The sequence below is a fragment of the Alosa alosa genome, chromosome 19 (assembly GCF_017589495.1).
Source record: "Alosa alosa isolate M-15738 ecotype Scorff River chromosome 19, AALO_Geno_1.1, whole genome shotgun sequence".
NCBI classification, from domain to species: Eukaryota; Metazoa; Chordata; class Actinopteri; order Clupeiformes; family Clupeidae; genus Alosa; species Alosa alosa.
Window position 1 is genome coordinate 23,654,520 of NC_063207.1, and position 23,665 is coordinate 23,678,184.

Sequence of the window (23,665 nt, forward strand, 5' to 3'; positions counted from 1 at the left end):
TTACGACTGACCCAACAGGTTGCCGGGAGCCATTTGTGTAACCTTGATGTCTCAGCATCTACAGCTGTGTGATGTATATATGGCCAGTATTTCTTGAGATAATCACCACCAGAGGGCACTAGAGCTTAATTTTCTCAGAACAGAACAACTTTCATTTCCAAGAACCAGTCCCCTTGATAAAATTTTATATATACTCATCTGCATTGGGTTCTTAGAAAATATTTGAATATATTGTTCTAATGTGATGGAAAGAAGACAACTTGCACACCACTTTGTCACTTGGTTTCAGTTCCAGTTTCCCATTTATTTGTACAATATATTAAGAATCGATGCAGTGATCCACACTATATAGAAGTGAATGGTATAATGTAGCTTGTTTGACTTTGTTAAAGTGTACACTGGAGGCCTACACACACACACACACACACAGGATTGCGTGGCATCCTAGTCACCACTCTAGACCTAGAGCCATGACATGTAGTTCTGTTCACATTTAAATATGCACAAAAAGTATACATTTATATTTACAATTCCAGTCCTTTTTTTCCAATGAGATGTGCTGGGGTGTGTCGTCACACCATACATCCACCCCCCTCAGCCACAAATTACAGTTCACTGTAGGTCATAGTCAAAATTCCATCTATGCTACAATGTCAGTTAATTAAACCGTATACATATATATTTTTTAATACACATTCTATAGGAGTTGCTCTGCAACCAAATCAAGTTCTTCATATAAAATGCTCTGTTAACGCTTTTCCATGATGACGAGACGTCTACTCTGGCAGTAGAAGGTGGGTGTGATGATTGCATGAAAGAATAAAAAGTGAACGCGGGGGAGAGATGGGGAAGACAGTGAGGAGAATGTGGAAGACTACGCTTATTATACGACATGGCAGGAAAGCCTTTTCCTTTGTAGATTACAAATAAAACTCAAAACATGCAGACTGGATGAGAAGGGGTTCGAGGCACAAGCTGATTCTTCACAGAGGTGCGGTCCAAAAGGAACCCGGGCTGCGTGATGAAGACCTTACGACCACATGGGGTGATGTGACAGAACTCGAAGTGTGACGTTAATAGATAACAGAAATGTGCCATTGTGGGGCTGTCAGACCTTTTTTTTTATACTGCCAATGCTGCTAAGCATGGAAATGAGGTCTATAAATGGAGAGGAGGAGATTGTAAATAACAACACAACCAGTTCTCCCCTTGTTGCTGTGTGTTAGAGGCAGAGATAAAGCACTTTGTAGCCTGGGTGGTCCAGTTGCACAGTCATGCTCATCGTCAGATGATTGATTCGGGCGCTCCTGGACTATCCATACTGTCCACTGAAGTCATTGGAACATCGAGACCAACCCAATTAGATTGCCTCATTCTGGCCCAATTTTGTCACCCCCCCTCTTAAAAAATACATATTTATGATTTACCCCCGCCCCACCCCCTTTAGCTCTCTGCATCGGTCTCTCTCACTGTTGCACAGACACACACACACACACACGCACGCACGCACGCACGCACACACACGTTTCCACATCTCTCAAGTTCTGTCAGAAACACACTTTTCTCTCTAATATAGACACACTCTCATTCTCACTCGTACACACGTTTGTTTTCACTCGTGCGCACACACGCACACACTCTCACACACACACACACACACACAGTGCAGCAGCCTATGCCCTCCCAGGTGTGATCAGAGAAGGTCCTATTTATACTCTCCGCCTCACTGAGGGTTGCTTGGAAATGGGGACAGCCGAGCCGCGCCGCACCGCGCCCCCTCTGGAGAGGCCTGTTGGCACATCCCTGGGTTAGCACCATATAGGAAACACAACATGACGCTGCAGAGTCCCACACACCCACCGGCTTCATCAGCAATTCCGTAACGTCAGTAATACAAAAAAAAAAAAAAAAACATGCCAGATATGGAATGTTAGCAAACAGGTCTACTGTAACATTTCACACAGATATTTATAGAGATATTTAGTAAGAGAGATTCCAACTGATAAAAAATATTTTACAATAGTTTCCACTGTCCACTTTTAGGAAAACTTTCTGTACAAATTCTGATCTGAACACCTCTTCATAATGTTAACATTCTTCCTCGTTTCAGTTAGGATAAATAAGTCAAAAGTGCATTTATTGCTAAAGTCACAGACTACAATCTTTTTTTCCTTCTTTTTCCTGTTTTTCACCACAGCTGGAAGAAAAGGAGAAAAACAAGGACCAAAACAATATTTAAAAACATGCTCCCAGGAGTGCTGAGAGCTTGTTGTAGAGATGACGATGACGTTGATGATGATGATGATGATGAGGATGAGGATGATGACATTCCCAGTAAGGGGAGTGTGCGTTGTCATGTCACTAGTTGCTGTAAGTCACACTGTTGGGCTTGGGGAGTATCAGCACAGGCACCGGCAACGATGATGATGATGATGATGATAATGATGAAGACTGTGGAGAGGAAGACCTCGACAGACACTTCTCAGCAGACGCTCTTCAGCGTTGCTCAGCGCCTGTGATCCCCGCCTGTCAGTCCGATATGAAGAACACGAAGGTGACAGGAAACGCGCCCCTCCTCATTGGCTCTCCTTCTATGTGGCCCAGCTGCAAGATGGAAGACAGGAAATGACATCATAAGTCAACTGCTTCATTGCCACTCATCTACTTGTGTGTCCTCGACATACACAGACACAATGATTTTTTTCTATGGCATACAGCAATATATCTTCCAGAATGTTCTGTTGTAGACTGGTAAAAGCTGAGCTAGCCGCCTCCTATTTCAAATCAGGGTCATTGTGTTCTTTTATTTCGTCAAGGAACTTTTTTATTCTACTGTTACAAGAGCTTTTTTTTGGTTGCTAAACATCTTTGGTTAAATATCTAGACAATGTGCTGTTAGAAAAATAGAAAACCTTTGTCAGATGAAACAATTGGCCCAAAAAAAGTTTACCGCCCAAAACAACGGCATCCATGGCCGTGAGGTGAGGCAAAAAACAGGCTTTTGTGAAGTGAAGTCATGTGGAAATACCACAGAAGATGAGTAGAAAATGTAGCTAATGTGTGGAAGAAAGAGGAGGGAGGGGACAGAGAGAGGGAGAGAGAGAGAGAGAAAGGAGAACACCGCTGGTCTGCATTCACACAGCAACAACATTGAAAAATGCCCACAGAGGAGAGAGGGAAGAGGAGAGAGGAGAGAGGAGAGAGGGAAGAGGGGAGAGGAGAGGAGAGAGGAAGAGGAGAGAGGAGAGAGGAGAGAGGGAAGAGGGGAGAGGAGAGAGGAGAGAGGGAAGAGGAGAGAGGAGAGAGGAGAGAGGAGAGAGGGAAGAGGGGAGAGGAAGGAAGGCGAGTGGGCCAGCGGCCCATAATGAAGTCATCGCTGTGAGCACGTGTCGACGCCTCCTGGCACCCTCGCTGTCCCCTCGCTCCCACGCAGCCAACCTCACACTGGACGCCTCACAGAGATCATTACCAAACGCAATCATCGTCACCTCCCACCACTACGCATGCGCACACACACACACACACACACACACACACACACACACACCAAATGCAATCATCCTCACCTCCCACCACTACCTACGCACGCGACGCGCACGCACGCACACACACACACACACACACACACACACACACACACACACACACACACACACACACACACCAAACACAATCATCCTCACCTCCCACCATTATGCATGCGCGCGACACACACACACACACACACCAAACACAATCATCCTCACCTCCCACCATTATGCATGCGCGCGCACACACACACACACACACACCAAACACAATCCTCCTCATCTCCCACCACTACACAGGCACACACACACACACACACACACACACACACACACACACACAATCAACTTCATCTCCCCCCACTATACACTGTGCTATGGTATGTCAGACACAGACACTGATAGATGACTGGCTGATTGCCTATGTAGGGTCTGTCTGTGGAGTGGACTGGCTTGGAGCAGCCAGGGAGAGCCCATCGGTGTCGCTCTGTGTCGGTCTCCTGATCTCTACTCACCCACCACTCCTGGTCCTCCTCCCCATCCACCACGATCACCTCGCCCTCGGTGAAGGTCAGCTCGTCTGGGTTATCTGCCACGCAGTTGTAGAGAGCCTTCACTCGCTTCGGCCTCTGTTTCTGTGTGTGTGTGAGTCAGTGAGAGAGAAAAAGAAAGAAAAGAGAGAGAAGAGAGAGAGAGAGAGAGAGAGAGAGAGAGAGAGAGAGAGAGAGAGGATTAGTGAGGAGAGGTCCACATATTTCTCTGCACAGGGCACACTCATCTCTCTGGTCTCTAGGAAATCCCATGTACAGCCTTTAGGCTCCGCCAGACAAACTGTCTGCAGCAAAGCTCCCAATTTGCATGTGCTATTTATTTGATCTTTTTGATCTATTTATTTTTTATCTCACAGGTCATTCCAGGAATACAGCTCAGTCACACTAGCAGCATATCAGCTGCACATGTGCTTGTACCTGAGATTTAAGATGGCCTTGAGCGGAGGAGAACACAATGATAATGGCTGTAGTATGTATATTGAGGGTTGGAATATAATTATCATTGCTGTATTCATGGGTTTTATCAGGTCCTTGCCATAGATATATAAAATCAAGCATAGTTTATGAATGCAGACTGCATGGTCCTTGATTTTCTAAACCTGTGGTAAGGGACCTGATGAAAAATAAGTGTATTTTTATACATGTGTCACGTATGTATGTCTGTATGATAATGTATTAGATAGGCATTAGATCTACAAACCAATAGTATAATTACTGTGATATGGTGGTGGTTGTAATATAAGAGCTATTGTTATTACTAACGATACTGCTGCTATTACTGCTGTTTATCTTAACTATTTATTTTTGTAGTCATATGTGCCTTCTAGTTCTTTGTTGTTCCTTATTTGTAAAATAAACAAAATATTCAATTAATAAATGATTGCAAAAAGGTGGAGAGCAAAAAAATATTGCTCACAGATATATTTGCGTACAGATATACATGCCTCTACAGTATATGAATACAGGCCTCAATTGAACTGAAATTGTACAGGAAAGGCACTTCACACACACATAAGCTGTGTGTTGAACAGGTGCATGGCACAGTTGATGGTGAAAGGAAAATCAAATGAGTTAGCTCACTTCCTCCAGCCTAATAATGCAGCTCATTGAACTGGGTGCAAACAGTTTCAATATTACAGCCCCGTGGAGTGCAGATGGTGGAGGAACCACGTCACCCAACTGCGCCGCCACTTACCGAGAACCCTGGTTTCCGCGGCACCGGAGCCGGGGGAAGCGATTGGCTGATAGTGTTCTGGGGGCCAGGAGCTTCTTTAGCTGCGCGGGAAAACACAGGAAATGACATCCGAGTGAAAACACAGCCATTTCCCTGCCCCTCTCTAGCCCCCCCCCCCCCTTCCCGTAGGTCCCAACTGAGGTGGGGCTCTGTGGTCTACAGGGAAAGCCCTCCAAGAAATAACAACGGATGTGGATGTTTTGTTATGCTTAGGAGGGCATGGAGAAGGTGGTGGTGGTGGTGATGGTGGTGCACTTACAGTTGAACATGTTTCTCTGACATCTACCTGGTCTCTCAATGGAGCCGGAGTGAACTGGGGGTCCTTTGTTGAACTTGTCCATGCTGAAAGGCAAATGAATAGAGTGCTTTATTTTGGGCCGTGGGTGCTTGAGGATGCATTCATGTGACCACAGCGGTCCACAAAGCCACTCCCCTCACTCTGCCACCCCCCACTGAATGCCTCTGGACCTGAGGGAGCTGAGGTCAGTGGCTTACACTGAGGAATACCATCAGCACATGCTTTGTGTTCTTGGCTATGCCTTTAGTCCCTTGGTCTGGCATAGCGTGTGTGTGTGTGTGTGCGTGGTGTGTGTGTGTGTGTGCGTGTGTGTGTGTGTGTGTGTGTGTGTGCGTGTGTGTGCGTGTGTGTGCATGCATGCATGAGCGTGTTGTATACTTACACATGCATATACTGTATGTGCTTGCGTGTGTGTGTGTGTGTGTGTGTGTGTGCGTGTGTGTGTGCGTGTGTGTGCATGCATGCATGAGCGTGTTGTATACTTACGCATGCATATACTGTATGTGCTTGCGCGTGTGTGTGTGTGTGTGTGTGTGTGTGTGTGTGTGTGTGTGTGTACATGCTTTGTACGTATGAATGAAATGAAAGCGGAATTAATAGCCTGGCACACCAGCAGCCCTGCCGGCCCTTTTCCCCTCCAGCGCACTCCATTACCGCTGGAGTCACCTTAGCACTCGCCAGCGCACTGAAATAACGTGCTGAGGATGGCTGGACTTCAACAAAGAAAGCCTCCCTTTCCCCTTGCCCTCATACAGGGAGAGTGGGGAAAACAACTCACATTTTTAAACCAGTGCTAGGAAAACAGCCGCTAGCACCAGAAAGATTTCTCTGACATTAGGAATTGAGGTCAGGAATACGATGTTTGCCTGGATGAGACTGTGTATGTTTATATGCATATGGGTAGAGTTGTTCTTGTTTTTAATATGGGTATGTGTGTGTGTGTGCATAGTACATATTTTTAAATCTGTATACAAATCTGTGTGTGTGTATGCGGTAATGCGTGGCGTGCGTGTTTACCCAGATGCTGGTCCTCGGTGTTTACCCAGATGCTTGTTGTGTGTGTGTGCATAGTACATATTTTTAAATCTGTATACAAATCTGTGTGTGTGCGTGTACGTGTCGTGTACGTGGCGTGTGCGTGTTTACCCAGATGCTGGTCCTCGGTTCATACCCTGTCCCGTCTTTGGCAGTGGGTTCATAGCCTCCATCACGCTGACCGTCTTAGCCATGGGAGCAGAGGGGTTGGGCCCCACGACTGCAAAACAGGACAGTGGATGAGCTTACCACAAAATGCTACTCTTCATCTGCCCCCTTTAAAGGTCAGTTAGCGCATCCTCCCCATGCATCCATCCATCCCTACAGACATGACCTTTAATGAGCAGGTCAGATAAACAGCACAGCATCCACTCAGCCTGCTCCCCTCCTCCATTAATATGCACTAATCTGGGCTGGACCAGCATGAACTGACCAATAGGAGCAAGTAAGAGAGGAAAGAATAGAAAAAAAGGGAACAAAAGAGGGTGAAAAGAGAAGAGAAGAGAATAGGAGAGAGAGAGAGAGAGAAAAAACTCACTGGTGGTGGAGTTGATGCGCATGGGGGGCGCCGGAGGGTGCATGTTTGGGGGGTCAGAGGAGGACCTCTGCCGGCCTGACAGGTCTTTGGAGCCACCTGGCTTCCACCCCGACGAGCTTGTCTGCCCCAGCCCACCCATCACAGCTAGCTGCCCTGGTGGGGGAGAGGAAGAGAGAGAGAGAGAGAAAAAAAAAAAAAAAAAAAGAGAGAGAGAGAGAGAGAGAGAGAGAGAGAGAGAGAGAGAGAGAGAGAGAGAGAGAGAGAGAGAGAGAGAGAGAGAGAGAGAGAGAGAGAGAGAGTGAGTGAGTGAGTGAGTGATCAATACAACAACCTGAAAGAAGTAGCACATCTCAGTCTAGATATCAGAGAGCCCTGCCACGAGGACAAGATAGCACTGAGGCAGAAAAAGACAAGACATAGTGGACGTCAGATAAAAGAGAGAGAGAGCAATGGTGAAAGGGAGGGTGAGAAAGAAAAGAGTCAAAGATAAAGATTTAGAGATGGAAAGAGTGGGGGGAGGAGGTCTTGAATACTGCTGAAACCCTCAGCTTCTTTACAGGATCAATAGAGAGTGTAGCTAAGCTATGCTGCAGGGCCCCCTGCACTGCACTACACTACACTATTGAAGACTGTGTGGGTCTGCTCTGTCCTCCCAGGAATCTTGGAGTGTCTCCAAGCGAGCGCGGCACGACGCTCCGCAGCGCTCCAGCCCATTCCAGCCCTAATTCCATTAGCCGTTGCGAGGAGGACGGTGCTTAATGGGAACTCGGGAGCGGCCCTGCTTTATTCTTAAATAATTTCCTCCGAGCCCTTGACGCTGTTAGCGGGAGAATCTCCTCAAAAAAGAGCCTGGGGCCTAATCCAGTGTGTGTTAGTTTGGAAAGGACAAAAAGATCCCTGACAAAAGATTAGAAAAAAGATTGAAAAGAGTGTCTGCTGAAAGGGTTTTGTAAGAAAATACTGCACCAGAGGCAAGACAGATTGTTCGGCTGAGCTGTGATTATGTCAGAATGGCCTTAGATGGTAAAACGTAAATGTGAATTCCTGCCTTTACAATCATTTTTCAGCTACTACAATGGATATCAACACATTTTGTGATGGGTCACAGGTATTGTAATGGATCGTACTGTATTGTAAATACTCATCAAACTACCATTACCATTAGCAAAGAAATCTGGTGTCTCTAGCTCAGTTGCTAATAAAACAAGCTTAGCTGTGGTGATACAGGTTAAGAAAAGAGCCCTATGCTTGAGCCCAGGCTGTGAAACAGGGTTGTCTCCCTGACTGGCTTTTATTTTGACATAAAAGAGCAATACTTGTAATAACAATAATTTGTATTTTACACAACGGTCGTAAATGCCACTCATGGCTCACACCCTTCCCCCTGGGAGTGTTACATGTGGATTTGTTTACAGACTGGCAAAGATAATAATTGAAGAGCCATGACTGCTGAGAGGGTAATAGACCACCATTTCATATAAATAGAAGGTTATTGCACAACTGCTATCAAGTGGTTTGTGATTCTCTGGGTCAGGGGAGAGCAAGTTGCAAGGCTGGTTCTCCATAGAGGCCTTGCCTAGGGCTGTGGAAGGCGTGCGTTTCTCGTGTGTGTTAGTTTACGGACTTCCAAGCTGTTATATATTCAGGTGATATACCTGCATAGGATGCCTTTATAAAAAGGCAAGAGTGACGCCAAGCCAAGCGCTGGGGCAGCATTTTCACACCAGCCACCGTGGCGTCCATGTGACTCCAGCAGGCGCCCTGCTCCCACCGCCGACCTCAGGGCCACAAGTAGGGCAGCAGAGGCAGGGCAGCGGGTGCAGGGCGCGAGGAGGCGGGAGCCACTCGGGGATTGGCGCTTTAATTAGACAGGACAGATTAGAAACTCCATTATTGGGAGGGATTCTTGTGGGCACGGGCAGCGCAAACGTCACTAAATGTTACGCTTTTCAAAAAGGACAAGGTCAACAAACGCCACGCCACTCCGCCCCACCAGTATAGGGTCGTACTCAAACTCAACAAACAAACTCATATTGATGCTTGAAATTTAAATTAGTGTACATTTTTAGTGTTAAAAGTATCAAATTATTTCAATAACTCTACAGTTGACGTCACTGTAGACATTTCTCTTTTCCCACCTCTCTTCTATCCTATATCTATAGAGTTTCAGCCCATTATTAAACACAACATGGCAAAAGCACACACTTTATCAGTACACTGGCTCCAAAGGAATACAATATCAGCAGAGCTCCAGTGATCTGCCCTCAGGTCGTACCTATGTTCCGTGGGGGCAGGGGGGGTGCGGTGGTGATGGGGATGCCCGCTGAGCCCGGTGGGACGGGGTTGGTGTTAAGGATGGTGCCGTAGGTCTCGTTGTTGACCAGGTTGGGCACGAAGCCCACGCGCTGCTTATCCTTGACCAGGCTGGCGGCATCCCGCGCCAACGAGGCTGGACTGGGCTGCAGGGCAGAGCCCGGCGTGTAGCAGCTGACCGGACGCTCATCTCGACGGTGGGGGCTGGGCTGTGGAAGCAAATGAAGTCAAATGGTGGGGCATATCTGTATCTATTCATTTCTCTTGATACATCTTATATTGTTTTCTTATAGGGTCTTATATTGTAGTCTTAAAATGAAGTCTTATATTGTTTTCATACAGATGATGACAGTCTTATATTGAAATATACTTTAATAAGTCTTATATTGTTTTCTTATAGTCTTAAATATAATTTGATACATCTTATATTGTTTTCTTATAGTCTTAAATATAATTTCATATGTCTTATATTGTTTTCTTATAGTCTTATATATAATTTCATATGTCTTATATTGTTTTATAGTTTTATTATAGTCTTATATATATATTGTTTTCTTATGTCTTATTTATTGTCTTATATTGTTTTCTTATAGTCTTATATATAATTTCATATGTCTTATATTGTTTTCTTATAGTCTTATATATAATTTCATGTCTTATATTGTTTTCTTATAGTCTTACATATAATTTGATATCTTATATTGTTTTCTTATAGTCTTATATATAATTTCATATGTCTTATATTGTTTTCTTATAGTTTTATATATAATTTCATATGTCTTATATTGTTTTCTTATAGTTTTATATATAATTTCATATGTCTTATAGTCTTATATATAATATTCTTATATGTCTTATATTGTTTTCATATGTCTTATAGTTTTCTTATTTATATATAATTTCATATGTCTTATATTGTTTTATATATAATTTGATATAGTTTTCTTTATTTATATATACTTTATATAGTCTTAAATATACTTTAATAAGTCTTATATTGTTTTCTTATACAGTAGTCTTATATATAATTTGATATGTCTTATATTGTTTTCTGATATTCTTATATATAATTTGACATGTCTTATATTGTTTTCTTATAGTTTTATATATAATTTCATATGTCTTATATTGTTTTCTTATAGTCTTATATATAATTTCATATGTCTTATATTGTTTTCTTATAGTCTTATATATAATTTCATATGTCTTATATTGTTTTCTTATAGTCTTATATATATTTATAATTTGTTTTCTTATATCTTATATTGTTTTCTTTTATAGTCTTACATATAATTTGATATCTTATATTGTTTTCTTATATATATAATTTGATATCTTATATTATTTTCATATGTCTTATAGTCTTATAGTTTTATATATAATTTGATATGTCTTATATTGTTTTCTTATTCCATATGTCACCTTATATATAATTTCATCCAGGTCCTTATAGTCTTATATATAATTTGATATCTTATATTGTTTTCTTATAGTCTTATATATAATTTGATATCTTATATTGTTTTCTTTCCACACCTTTTCATCCAGGTCCTCATCGCTCTCGTCGAGGTCCTCGTGCTGAAGGCGCCACTCGTACTCCACGTGCACGTGAGCGTTAAACTTCCCCGCCAGCGCCTGGTTTAGCTGCACGGAGACAAGCCCACACTGAGACAGAGGAATACCATGCAGCTCTCACGGCATTTACACATCATTACAAGCACAACAGCACATCACTGGAGGCGTCTTCTTCACCACGTTGGCTATCGCGAGGAGCACATTTTTCATCGCTTTGACACAGTCCGGCGAGCCAATCGAAGTGACTCCCACACACATGTGCAGCGCGCATAATCCAACACCTGTCAGCACGTCTGCTGATGTGGTTCCAGTTAGTCACCACCCACTCATGGATTCAACCCAGAGTCTCTCATCACCCCCGTATCTCTACGCCTCACTGCACCAGCCTAACAGGTCAACAGTGCTCTACAAAGGTTCTGTTTACACAGCATGCCTGCTTAGTGCACCACTGACATTTATACAAATATTTATGAAAATGTCCTATAGAAGAGAAGAAAGAGTCTTTTGACAGAAATATACACGAGGAGTGTATTGAGGCAAGCATGCCTTGTTCTGGGGCAAATTCTATGGAGAGAGCTGCTTTTGGTGTAATCAAAAAAGATATGCCAGCCTGTCAGTTCTTAACTTTAAACATTCAAAAGTTTCGAGACTGGAAAGAGAGTTTGCATGAATAAACAAATGCTGTGCTGTTTTGAGCATGAAAAAAGAAAAGGAAATCAGTAAACAGCTAGGTAGCTGGGCTTCAAAAGAGGGACAGAGTTGTGCGTGTGTGTGTGTGTGTGTGTGTGTGTGAGAGAGAGAGAGAGAACAGAGATGGCACACGGCACTCACCAGCTCCTCACACTGAGTGTGTTTGAGTCGCCGGGCGATATCCAATGGCGTCTCTCCTGCTTCATTAGCTAAAGGACAACACACACACTACAGAATTAAGGACATGAACAAAGGTGCGGTTGCACAGTGACAGATTCAAACATCCATAATGTTATGTGGCTGTCGTCAGACACACAAACAGAGTTTATGTGACCATCAGTGGGCAGTAGGAATCTGAGAGCGAGTTTGTCATTCCGCCGTGCTTGGGACCACACAACATGCCCGCCACTCACACTGCCCTCAGAGGCCAGACGCACGGAGCTGAGGACATCCCCAGAGAGCTACTCCACACACACACACACACACACACACACACACACACACACACAAGTCGACACATGCACACACACCATTAGACACACACACACTGTACACACACAGATACACACAAATATGCAGTCATGCAAAGCATTCCTGATAGGCATCAGTGCACTTGTGTTAGCTCTGTTACCAGAGAATCTTAATTAGCATCAGGAATACAGAAAGCACTCGCCAGGGCAATGCTCCGCTCTGCTTTTAGTCTTTTTGGGTCGGTGTACACTTGAAGTGTGTATGGACATGTAGTGTGTGTGTGTGTGTGTGTGTGTGTGTGTGTGTGTGTGTGTGTGTGTGTGTGTGTGTGTGTGTGTGTGTGTGTGTGTGTGTGTGTGTGTGTGTGTGTTCATGTGCTTTGTGTGTGGTGAGAAAAATCTTCTTGGACAGTGCAGGCAATTCTGTGGAATCTGGGAACTCTAACTTATTTGTGGTCTGGGGGGAATTTCAGATAGCAATGGAATGTGTGTGTGTGTGTGTGTGTGTGTGTGTGTGTGTGTGTGTGTGTGTACTTGCTTTTATGTGTGTTTATGCATGTGTATCCGTTGCCCCAGCAACCACAAGCTGGCCTACAGGACAAAACCCTGACAGTTCACAGAAATGTCACATGGTCTGCCTTGCTCTGCTCGCTTCTGACATAACCAGCACGCCACCACAACAGCAGGGCACCTGCCTGCCACTGATAAAGCCGCAGAAAGACGCAGCCTTAGCTGGTGCCTGTGCATAAGGCTGCCAGGCTATTTCCAATTCAAATAATGAGTGCAGGTCTGCCTGCAGGTATCTTACTAATGTCTATGATGATGAGTGTGTGCATCAGTCCGGCATCAGTATGCTAAGAGTGTGTCTGCCTGGCTCTTACAACGTCTCGTCTATGGTGAGGTCAGGCTCTTACCGATGTCTATGGAGGCCTTCCCTCGCAGTAGGAGCTTCAGGCACTCGCTGTTGTCCGTCAGGCAGCAGTAGTGCAGTGCTGTGCTGCCCTTGGCCGTCTGCTTGTCCAGGTTCACACTGCAGAGGAAAACACGGTTATCTACACCAATAGCAAGAGTACAGCCCCCCAGAGGAAGTCCGATGGGAAAGCGCTTCGTAAGGGCATTTAAATGTTATCTTAAGGACATTTCAGAAATGATGGACTGAAGATATGATGGCTAACTGAACCTAAATTAAAGTCTCTTAATCAAAAGAAAAACTTTAAGTACAGCAAACCTGACAGGTTTCCACCTGTCCTACTTTAGCTTTTTTTTTTAAACGCAGTTAAGCAGTGATCCAGACAGTGTATTACAGTATGCAATGATGTGGCCATACGAACTTTAAAGGAACTTTCAAAACATAGGCCAGAGTGACTCAAGATGGGTCAGTAAAAATACAGAATGATCTTTAGAATTTATGAGAGAGGGACACAATGAGTCACCAGACTTCCCACATCTTCACAAAAAACAGACAGACATTCACAGCTATGTGTGACCCATTATTTCAAGGAGATACAGGTTGTATTGTACAAGTGAGGCTTAACACCCATTCTTCACTATGTGTGAACATAGGACACGTTTAGAAAGTCAATGCACTGTCAGGAGGGACAAATGACAAATTCTGTGGCCAGACAAATAGGCCATCTCCTCCCCATTACACAGTACAGTTAAAGTCTGCCCTGCCCTTGCCTGTTCTGCGTCAGGAAGTCTACAATGTGCAGTGATGTCCTGTCCACCAGTCTGACCGCTAAGTGCAGAGCTGTTTCTCCGTGTTCCTGTAATGATTCAACCACAAACATCAGGACAATACCAACTCTCTGAACGGTTTTGTCTGAAGTCTCAATGCTTTTACAGACGACTACAGAAAACATGCCCTTTATAACATAATATCCATTTTAGTCTAGTTCTAAACACATTAACACTTCAGAACCTATTCAAACAAACATTACAATAAACAAATGAATATCATTTGTGTTAGTACAATATAATCCATATGCCAAGGCTTTACACATGCAAATTAGGCTGTAGAGGTATGGATGAAGCATTTTTGAACCCTGGCTGAACTGAGATCAGTTGAGATGATGATGTGGGCTCAGGCTTACGTGTCCATTGGCCAGGGGGATGGGCTCCATCAGGTCCACTCCCTCGGCGTACACCTGGATGAGGGAGAAGATGTCGCGGGCCTTCACCGCGTCACACAGTGTGTGCAACTTGGACGTGCCGTCGGGACACTTCTTCCTGGCGAAGCGCTTCTCTGTGTACTTGGCCGTGATGAAGTCCTTCCTCGCCTGCCTGTCAGTCAGAGAAAACACACAGAGCTCAGCACACTTAGATGGATTACAATGCAGACACAGAGAGAGAGAGAGAGAGAGAGAGAGAGAGAGAGAGAGAGAGACAGAGAGGGAGATTGAGAAAGAGAGAGAGAGAAAGAGAGAGAGAAAAGAGAGACAGAAAGAGAGAGAGAGAAAAAAAGAGACGGAAAGAAAGCATGAGAGAAAAGAAAGAAAGAAAGAGAAAAGAGAGGGAGAGAGAAAGAAAGAAAGAGAGGGAGAAGAATGGAGTGAGAGGCATGAGGGCATTGTTGAGACAAATGGCAAATGGTGATGAATGGTGACAGCTGCTTATAAACATGGCATTTAACAGTTTCCTTCTTTCCACAACAACCAGCAACCAACAGTAAGCCACAGACAGTGGGATGAGTGAGAGGGAGCAGAGAGAGAGGGAAGGGAGGAGAGAGAGAGAGAGAGAGAGAGAGAGAGAGGGAGAGAGAGAGAGAGAGAGAGAGAGAGAGAGAGAGAGAGAGCTTATAGCTCTCATTCCCTTCATTTCTCTTGGTTTGACATTATTTCTGCTACACTGTCCTTCCATGACCCAGCAGGACACTGCTCAGGAGTGAGGAGAAAAAAGACAGAAGTGAGCAGGAGTGACAGATGCAGAGAGCCTATGAGAGGAAAGACATTGAGAGGAGGAGCACCACACAGAAAGGGGGATAGTGAATGGAGGAGAGGAAGTGGCATCTGCCCACCCAGAGGTGACCACTCCATCTGTCACTCACTCACTCTCCACAGGGGTCCACCTCTATAGCACCACTGGGCACCTCAGAGGGATGGAGAGACAGAGGGAGATGGAGAAGAGAGGGAGGGAGCGAGGGATATGGTGAGAGACAGGGGAGGTGGAGAAAAGAGGGAGGGAGCGAGGGATATGGTGAGAGACAGGGGAGGTGGAGAAAAGAGAGAGGGAGCGAGGGATATGGTGAGAGACAGGGGAGGTGGAGAAGAGAGAGAGGGAGCGAGGGATGGAGAGAGAAATGGCACTGACACTTATCCTCAACTCAACTGAGGGAGGGGGGGGGAGTAACAGAGGAGTGATGGAGAGAGAAATGGTGATGGAGAGAGAAATGGGAGCACTGACACTTATCCTCAACTCAACTGGGGGTGACAGAGGAGTGGAGAGGCCCACACTCACATGTCACTGGCTGGGTTGGGTTTGACCACATCTTCCGCAGTCAGACAGGCCTCCATGATCTCGTTGAAGCCTGCATTCCCCACGTTCTTGGCTAGCTGTTGGGACAAGACACACACACACACACACACACACACACACACACACACACACACACACACATGTAAGTTATTGCAAACAATATAGAAAGTGCATGTTGGCACAGTGGAGACTTGTTAGAAATGAACCTCACTGATGATTTACCCTTATTCATTAAAGTTCCATTTCCCCTCCATTTCCCCTCCAGCTTATTTAAGCACACAGTTTTGTTTCCAAATAACATTTCAGTACGAGGGGAGGCAGCCGTTCCGTATTTCACACCCGCTCCGCTGTGGCTAACCGGTCTCCCTCTCTAACTACTGTAATCACTATAATAATTCTTAATCACCATCAGGACCAAAATGTTCCCCGCTAAATAATTCATGTGGTTCAGCACTACTCCAGGAAAATTGCTGAGAAACTGCCCTGCGGAAATGAGAAATATTCTGGCTGGATGTGAGATTTAGGAGGGGTGAATTGAGAGGGATTTGGGGCATGTTGACGGTTTTGGGGTATTTGGCGTGAGCTGTGAAGCCGTGAGAACTTGCCAGGAGCTCGGAGGTGCTCAGGACGTCCAGCGTGAGCGACTGTATCCGAGAGTAGTGGACGCCGAGCTCACGGTGGATGCCGGAGCATTCGATGCAGGTGAGGATGCCCAGGTTGGTGGAGAGCCAGGTAGGACCTGCGAGAGTGGGAGGGAGGGAGAGAGAGAGAGAGAGAGAGAGAGAGAGAGAGAGAGAGAGAGAGAGAGAGAGAGAGAGAGAGAGAGAGAGAGAGAGAGAGAGAGAGAGGGGAGGGTTGTGTTCTGTCAATATGGGTGGATAGCAATGTGAAGAAATATACACATACACCATACCACAAAACACACACACACAAAGTGAGACAGGAAAATCCACAGACATATACAAAACATAAACAGGAGGCCAAAAAACCCACATCCCAGATGGAGAACTAATTACCTAATAATTTAATGTTTGCTGTTCAGCAACTACTGTGCAAACCTCAGTACAAAACAGTGACACTATTTTTCAACTTGTGCTCTCTGGCACCGTTAAAGATGACCTCATTCTCTTCTCGCCGGATGTCACCACAACCAAACATCCAATTAAAATCTATACGCCCTTAAGAGCCTCCGCGCACACACACACACACACACACGGAAAAAATAGTTATCAAACATCCTGGCCCTAACTTCCCGCGGCCCACAATGCCTTGCACCCCCCTCCCTCCCCATGCTCTCTCTGCGTCCTTCCTGGTGGTGGACTGGACTTCCCGCCTGACTGACCGGGTGCGCCGCAGTCGCAGCAGACGTCGTTGCCGGTCATCCGCTTGACCTCGCCCACAATAGCCTTGGTGAGCTCCTGCACGATGTTGTTCTCGCCCACGTGCTGGTCACCCTTGAAGGCGTTGTTGAGCGCCTCCTCCTTACTGTTCTGCAGCACCGAGATCCATCTGAGGAGGAGAAGGCTGGGTCAGAGAAGGGAGAGAGAGAGTGTGTGTGTGTGTGTGTGTGTGTGTGTGTGTGTGTGTGTGTGTGTGTGTGTGTGTGTGTGTGTGTGTTAAAGGATGTGGTGGTGCTGGTGGTCTTGAGTGTACACGTGTAGGAGGTAATGGCACCATCAAGGTCGGCAAGGTTCGGAAAACAACAAGTCAGCAAGCAGCGTGGAAAAGAGTGACATAACCGGAGGCTGCCCTGGCCCTCCTCCAATCAGACGGCAACACACTCACATCTGACATTCCGCCTCATCGTCCGCCTGGAAGTGATACGTCCTGTCATCTGTTTTAAAGAAGAGGAGAGAGAGAGAGAGAGAGAAACAGACCGGATGAGACAGAGTGATAATGAAACACATTCAGTACAGTATCAAATGACAAGGCACACAGCTTATGAGAATGCATCCCCTTGGGCTCTGTCTCCTCTATAGATCCAGCGTAAGCTACACTCTAATTGCGATCCCCACAGACTGCAGAGATAACTGGAGCAAGGCAGAGCTGTCGGGGGACTTAAGGGACGTGACAGAAACGATCAAATGGCAGATTTGGGCTTCACAGCAGTGATACCGGCGAGCAGTGGAGGCGGATCAATGACATAACTTCCTCTTTATCCGGCCCAGAGATCTGAGGCAGGCAAACAAACGACAGGAACTCCAAATGAGAGGGAGGGAGGGAGGAAGGGAGAGGAGGACAGGGGGGAAGAAAAGAGAGAGAGAGAGAGAGAGAGAGTAACTTCACACTTCCTCTCACTGCGCACTGTTAAGCTTTTACAGGCTAACTTTAACCTGGGAAGAGGAGGTTGCATTTTCCTGTTAGAGAGAGAGAGAGAGAGAGAGAGAGAGAGAGAGACAGAGAGAGAAGCCAGACAAACATGCAGCAAGATAGAGAGAGAAAGAAGGAAGTGAAAGAGAGATAAAAAAAGGAGAAAGGAGAGAGCCAGACAGATAGAGAGTGAGGGAGAATAGGATTGAGGCAGACAAACTGTGTGAGTATGAGAGGTGAATTGAGAGAGAGTGAGTGCTTCACTGGCTAAGTGAAAAACAGTGATAAAAGTCTGGCGCGACCCAGAGGTTGCCAGCAGATGATCTAAAGCTATGAAAGAACCAGACACATAGTGGGATGATTTTTTTTTTCATATCCTGCACAACACAGTCATTTCCTGGGCTAGCATTAAATCATCCCCCAGGCAAATAGGGTGTGGAGTGAACTCATGCGATCCATCTAGGGCTTTAAGCCATCCCCCCGGAGATAACGCCACTGTACATCACCACCGACCTCGGAGAGGAACCTCTCAATCAATTGCTTCCCTTTACGCAAGCCTGCAGGGAATTTGTGCCATCCCTTTCTTTCTTTCTTCCTGTCCGGGGCCCTGATAGAGAGAGCAGCCTCTCTGTGCTTGGAGGTAGATGACCGCAAGCAGGCTGGCAGGTCCCATGGGGGCGAGGGGTGTGAGGTGGGGGCTTCTGGTATGTGCCATGCAGGAGCTTAGAGGCCTAACCAGCATTCCCTCTGTTATTTAGCGAGTGCTTTAAAAAGCCTCGGCTGATTCAATTTGCCAAGATCGTTTGATCAGATTTCGCAAATGCGTTACTTCAGAGGACCAGCCCATGAGATGAGAGGAGGAGCAGGAGAGAGAGAGAGAGAGAGAGAGAGAGAGAGAGAGAGAGAGAGAGAGAGAGAGAGAGAGGGGGGGAGAGAGAAAGAGAGGGAGAACGAGAGAGAGAGAGAGAGAGAGAGAGAGAGAGATATAGAGAGAGAGGGAGAGAGGGAGAATTAAACCATAGAGATATAGAGAGAGAGAGAGAGAGAGAGAGAGAGAGAGAGAGAGAGAGAGAGAGAGAGAGAGAGAGAAGATAAGGAGTCCATTTGTTGGTTAATGGAAAGAAAAAAGGGCATTGTCCAAGAAGAAAATGAAGAAAAAAGAAAAGGTTGAAGTAGACAGAGAGAGAGTGGGCAGAGGTAGCTCAACGTACGTGAGATGAGGTCAAAGCTCTTCTTCTCCTCGGGGTTGTGCTTGACCTGGCAGGTCAGGAGGTTGAGCTTGGCTGGCGGTCGGTTGGCCTGAAGGACAAAAACAGCACACATTCAAAGAAATACCACAGACATCAGACTTTCACAGTGATTAAAGGCAGAGATGCGTCCGCCTGATAAGCACAAAACTCCCCATCAAAGCCAAAACAAGGCCAAGAGAAATGAACTGCTGGTCCAGTGAAATATAGAGCTTCATTCAGACTCTCAACATGACAGCAGTGCAGCTCATCAACCAGTCCACTACTGCTGCCCCCAGACCCATCCAGATAAAGCTCCTTCCTCTCCAGCGGGGTTGAGCTTCTCTGCTCCATCATGGAGAACCTGTGTGTTTTTGTCAGATGCAGATCTCGATCACCCTCCACTGAGGGCCCCTCAGGATGAGTCACTGTCTGTCAAACTCTAACTGTAAGTGTAGAAAAGTAGGACACCTTTCTGTGCACTACAAAAGACAGAGGAAAGGATCGGAAGGATGAGGCTCCGTCACTTTTCTCTTCTTTGTTCTGACAGTTGCAAGATGGGCAGAGTGAGAATGTGTGTGTGTGTGTGAGAGAGATTGAGAGCAAGAGGTAGAAATTGAGATACAAATAGAACAGGACACACAGAAAGACAGATTCAGGGAGAGAGGGAAAGCAAGAGAGAGAGGGGGGAGAGAGAAACAGAGAAAGAAAGAGATGGTGCAGATTGTAATGGAAGGAAATGGGGCTTGTTCTGACAACAGGGGGGTTGGGGATCAATAGCTTGAGTGAGTGAGTGAGTGAGTGAGTGAGTGAGTGAGTGAGTGAGTGAGTGAGTGAGTGAGTGAGTGAGTGAGTGAGGAGTGAGTGAGGAGATGAGGAGTGAGGAGGATTGATTGAGAGATGAGTGAGTGAGTGAGTGGGTGAGCGAGAGAGTGAGTGAGTGAGTGATGAGTGAGTGAGAGTGCGTGAGTGAGTGAGTGAGTGAGGAAAATAAGTGAGAGGTTAAAATCTAAGCAGGGAGGCAGACGGGAGTAGGATAATGAGGAGCTGGTAGGGAGCCCTGTCTCCATCTCACCAAGGAACAACTCCTGCACTCCTTTATCAACACATCAGACTCTCTCTCACACACACACACAGTTACTCATTCTCTAACTCTTGTTCTTACTCTACCACACACACACACACACACACACACACACACACAACTAAATAGATGTTCTGAGGCAAAAGAGGATGTAGTCTGGCACAGAGCCCCTCTCCTGCATTCTAATGCACGCTGTTCAGAGCGAGGCGTCTGGTGCCAAGGGAGCTTTACGCTGACACAGCACAGGGCATCACCGCGCGGAGGAACAAATCCCACCACAACACCCCTCATCACCTGTGGCAGAGAGGCCACAGCTACGGCCAGAGAGAAGCAATCCATTGGCCTGACAGTGTGTAGATCTAGTGGGGTGACTTTCTGCACTTGTGTTTGACACGGTGTGTAGACTGTGACTACCTCATCAGCCCCACAGAGCATACAGCTCAAAATGACTCATGATACACATGTCTGTGCATGTGCATGTGCGTGTGTGTGTGTGTGTGCATGTGCGTGTGTGCGTGCGTGTGTGCCTGCGTGTGTGTGTGTGTGTGTGTGCGTGTAAGTGCATGTGCCTGTGTGTGTGCGTTTGTGTGTGTGGATGTCCTGCTCACCGTGCCATGTGAGATGGTCAGGTAGCCGTTCTTCACCGAGCACTTCCTCTTCTGCCACACCTTCCTCAAGCTGAAAAGTGTGATATTAAAATATGACTCAGCACATCAGCCACGCACACAAATCAGACAGCAGCACCCACCCACCCGCAGCTAAAGTCAGTTATGCACCAACACCTGGACAAGGCTGCTCCACATGATTTACAGTCCATTCAGCAAGTGCATGTAGGTGTGTGTGTGTTTGTGTGTGTCAATGAGAGAGAGAGAGAGAGGGAGAGAGAGAGATAGTGAGGAGTGAGTGAGAGAGAGGGTGTGTGTGTGTGTGTGTATGGAGAAAGTGTGTGTGAGTGTGTGTGTGGAGAGTGTGAAAAAGAAAGAGGGTGAAAGAGAGCTTTACCCGTCACTTTTCTTGTAGAGGTTCCCGCTCCTCTCTGTGCCGTGCTCCTTGTTACCCTGCGGCTGGTGCAAACTGTAGGTGGCGCTCTGTCTCACCTGGGAATCCTTCACACACACACACACACACACACACACACACACACACACACACGTCAGCAATGCATTTTACAAACTGTACTAGTACAGCAATCATAATCACTGGACACATACAAAAAAAATGAAACCATACACAAACATGCACTACATTAGGGACGTCACTTCCTGTATGGAAACTGGAATTGTTGTTGTTTTTTTTCTCTGGGTCTTTTTGAAAAGGTGGGAGTGCCCTGCATGGGTCACATCCTGCCCCACTATCACCACATGCACCAAACAGGAAAAACTGGGAGAACCGGGAACGCCGGCTCCCGGCTTGCTCTGCCACTCGGAAAACAAGGTCACATGAACGTGTTCAGACTACTACATGTTCTACTAGAAGCACTACAGACAAGGAGGGCGGGGGGGGGCAACAGTTGTCCGTTCCTGTCTCATTTGGGCTGGAGTGAATGAGTGTGCACTTTGATAATGTGTTGTGCCAAATTCCATGACCACTATAGCTGCCGGGCTGAGGCAGCATTCACAAAGGGATTTGTAACGGAAGGCCACACTCCATTTCTGCCCAGCTAACCAGAGACTGGCCTCGCGCCGCTCCTCAGCTCCACTGGAGTAAATGGGTTGAGGCTACGCCCCTCTGAGGTCTCATGGATGAGTGGCTTTTGTTTATGGAGGCCACAGATTGACAAGGATGGTGTGTGTGTGTGAGTGAGTGTGTGTGTGTGAGTGTCTGTTGGGTGGGGTGGGGAGGTTGGGCAAGCATAGCGACACAACAACGATAGTAGATGAAAGTGGACTTACTCTCCTAGACTTGGTTGGCAAAGAGGCGGAAGCATTAAATGGGGAAAGAGGAAAGCATTCTTCAGACAGTTCAAAGGGTTACACACACACACACACACACACACACACTCATGTGTACAAACAAACACATATCGACCCAATCATTTATATACATCCTGCCTCGTCTACATGCACAGTGTATTATACAAACACACTCTCAAAACAGACAAAAATAACACAGTGTCACACCCCCCCATTTCCTTAGAATCAACAGACAACAGTGCACTCACATTAACCAACAAAGCGGCACTCCTCAAAGAGACCACAGCACATCAAAAGCAATCACTGTCTCCTGACTGCCACCGACTCCTGTACAAGTTGTGGGAGGGGTGGATGGCATGGGGTAGGGTGGGGTGCTTCATGTCCAGTGATTAAAACAAGCAATCCCTTAAAAAGGGTGCTTAAAGGCTGCAAAGCGGATTGATGGCGCTAAAGGCAGGACACCCAACACTCCACTGATGCTGAGCGGGGGAGCTGACTGAGCCTAACCCTGCGGTCTGAGGTGAGCAACATGTGTGTGTTCACAGGGGTGTGTGTATGTGACCCAGTCTGTATGAGCTATGTTTGGGAGTGTGTGATGTAGAACACAAAGACAAGGATAAAGGTGAGTGTGTGTCTGTGTGTGTGTGTGTGTGTGTGTCTGTGGGTGTGTGCATGCGTCTTACCTCTTTCTGGTCCACCTGTAGTGCAGACTTGAGCACGTCTCTGAGCTGAGTTAGCTGCTTGCGCTCCTCATCCTGTGCCTGTTTGATCTGCATTTGAGCAGAGAGAGAGAGAGAGAGAGAGAGAGAGAGAGAGAGAGAGAGAGAGAGAGAGAGAGAGAGAGAGAGAGAGAGAGAGAGAGAGAGAAAGAGAGAGAGAGAGAAGAAAAAGAGAGAAGGGGGGGTGAATGCCTTAACATCATCTCTCCACCGAAGAGACTCATGGTCCAACCCCAACATGCTGCATTTGATCTTCCTCCAGTGGTAAGAACATGGTGGTCAGTCACCTAAGGAATCAGGCTGAAGCACTTAGTCGGCAAAGAGCCCCTAGAAATGATGGACAGACTCCAACACTTCCTTTGAACCAGAACCAGAGATGTTGGCAACTAAACTGTTGGTAAGGGAAAAGCAAAGTAACCTTGAGAAATAGGTCAAGGAAATTTAAAGTGGGGTAGTGAAAAAAAATCAGATGATCAAGATGAAATCCCAGTAGAGTTGAAAGTTTGAAAAACTAGGACTTTTCCACTCCGTGTGATACAAAGATTTGCTGAACGCAGATCAATCTGAAGTGGCAATGAATTGGGTGATTGCAGGGGTGTTTCTAGATACAGGCAATCTAGGCGGTCACCTTGTGCACCATCCTCAAGGATGGGGGTGCCAATGGAGCATCTCTACATCCCTGTACCCACCCTTAACATACTGTACAAT

The 23,665-nt window shown here is 46.2% G+C and overlaps 1 protein-coding gene across 5 annotated transcripts in view; it reads right to left on the minus strand.

The window, feature by feature from the left end:
• Nucleotides 1-271: 271 nt before the first annotated feature.
• Nucleotides 272-23,665, minus strand: part of asap2a (ArfGAP with SH3 domain, ankyrin repeat and PH domain 2a) — a 55,523-nt gene continuing 32,129 nt past the window's right edge. For 2 of the 5 annotated variants that reach the window (XM_048227723.1, XM_048227720.1), the window contains 21 exons: nt 22,922-23,008; nt 22,218-22,226; nt 21,328-21,431; nt 20,934-21,003; nt 19,227-19,314; nt 17,491-17,539; nt 17,048-17,214; nt 16,311-16,444; nt 15,688-15,782; nt 14,325-14,514; nt 13,912-13,997; nt 13,146-13,261; nt 11,903-11,970; nt 11,033-11,140; nt 9,459-9,705; nt 7,184-7,336; nt 6,757-6,865; nt 5,572-5,654; nt 5,274-5,353; nt 4,043-4,162; nt 272-2,604 (listed from right to left, as the gene is read on the minus strand). In XM_048227723.1, coding sequence (XP_048083680.1) covers nt 2,530-2,604; nt 4,043-4,162; nt 5,274-5,353; nt 5,572-5,654; nt 6,757-6,865; nt 7,184-7,336; nt 9,459-9,705; nt 11,033-11,140; nt 11,903-11,970; nt 13,146-13,261; nt 13,912-13,997; nt 14,325-14,514; nt 15,688-15,782; nt 16,311-16,444; nt 17,048-17,214; nt 17,491-17,539; nt 19,227-19,314; nt 20,934-21,003; nt 21,328-21,431; nt 22,218-22,226; nt 22,922-23,008 — 2,238 coding nt within the window. In that variant the 3' untranslated portion in view covers nt 272-2,529. The remainder of the gene's footprint in view (nt 2,605-4,042; nt 4,163-5,273; nt 5,354-5,571; nt 5,655-6,756; nt 6,866-7,183; nt 7,337-9,458; nt 9,706-11,032; nt 11,141-11,902; nt 11,971-13,145; nt 13,262-13,911; nt 13,998-14,324; nt 14,515-15,687; nt 15,783-16,310; nt 16,445-17,047; nt 17,215-17,490; nt 17,540-19,226; nt 19,315-20,933; nt 21,004-21,327; nt 21,432-22,217; nt 22,227-22,921; nt 23,009-23,665) is intronic. The other 3 variants (XM_048227725.1, XM_048227721.1, XM_048227724.1) reach the window with 2 other exon arrangements.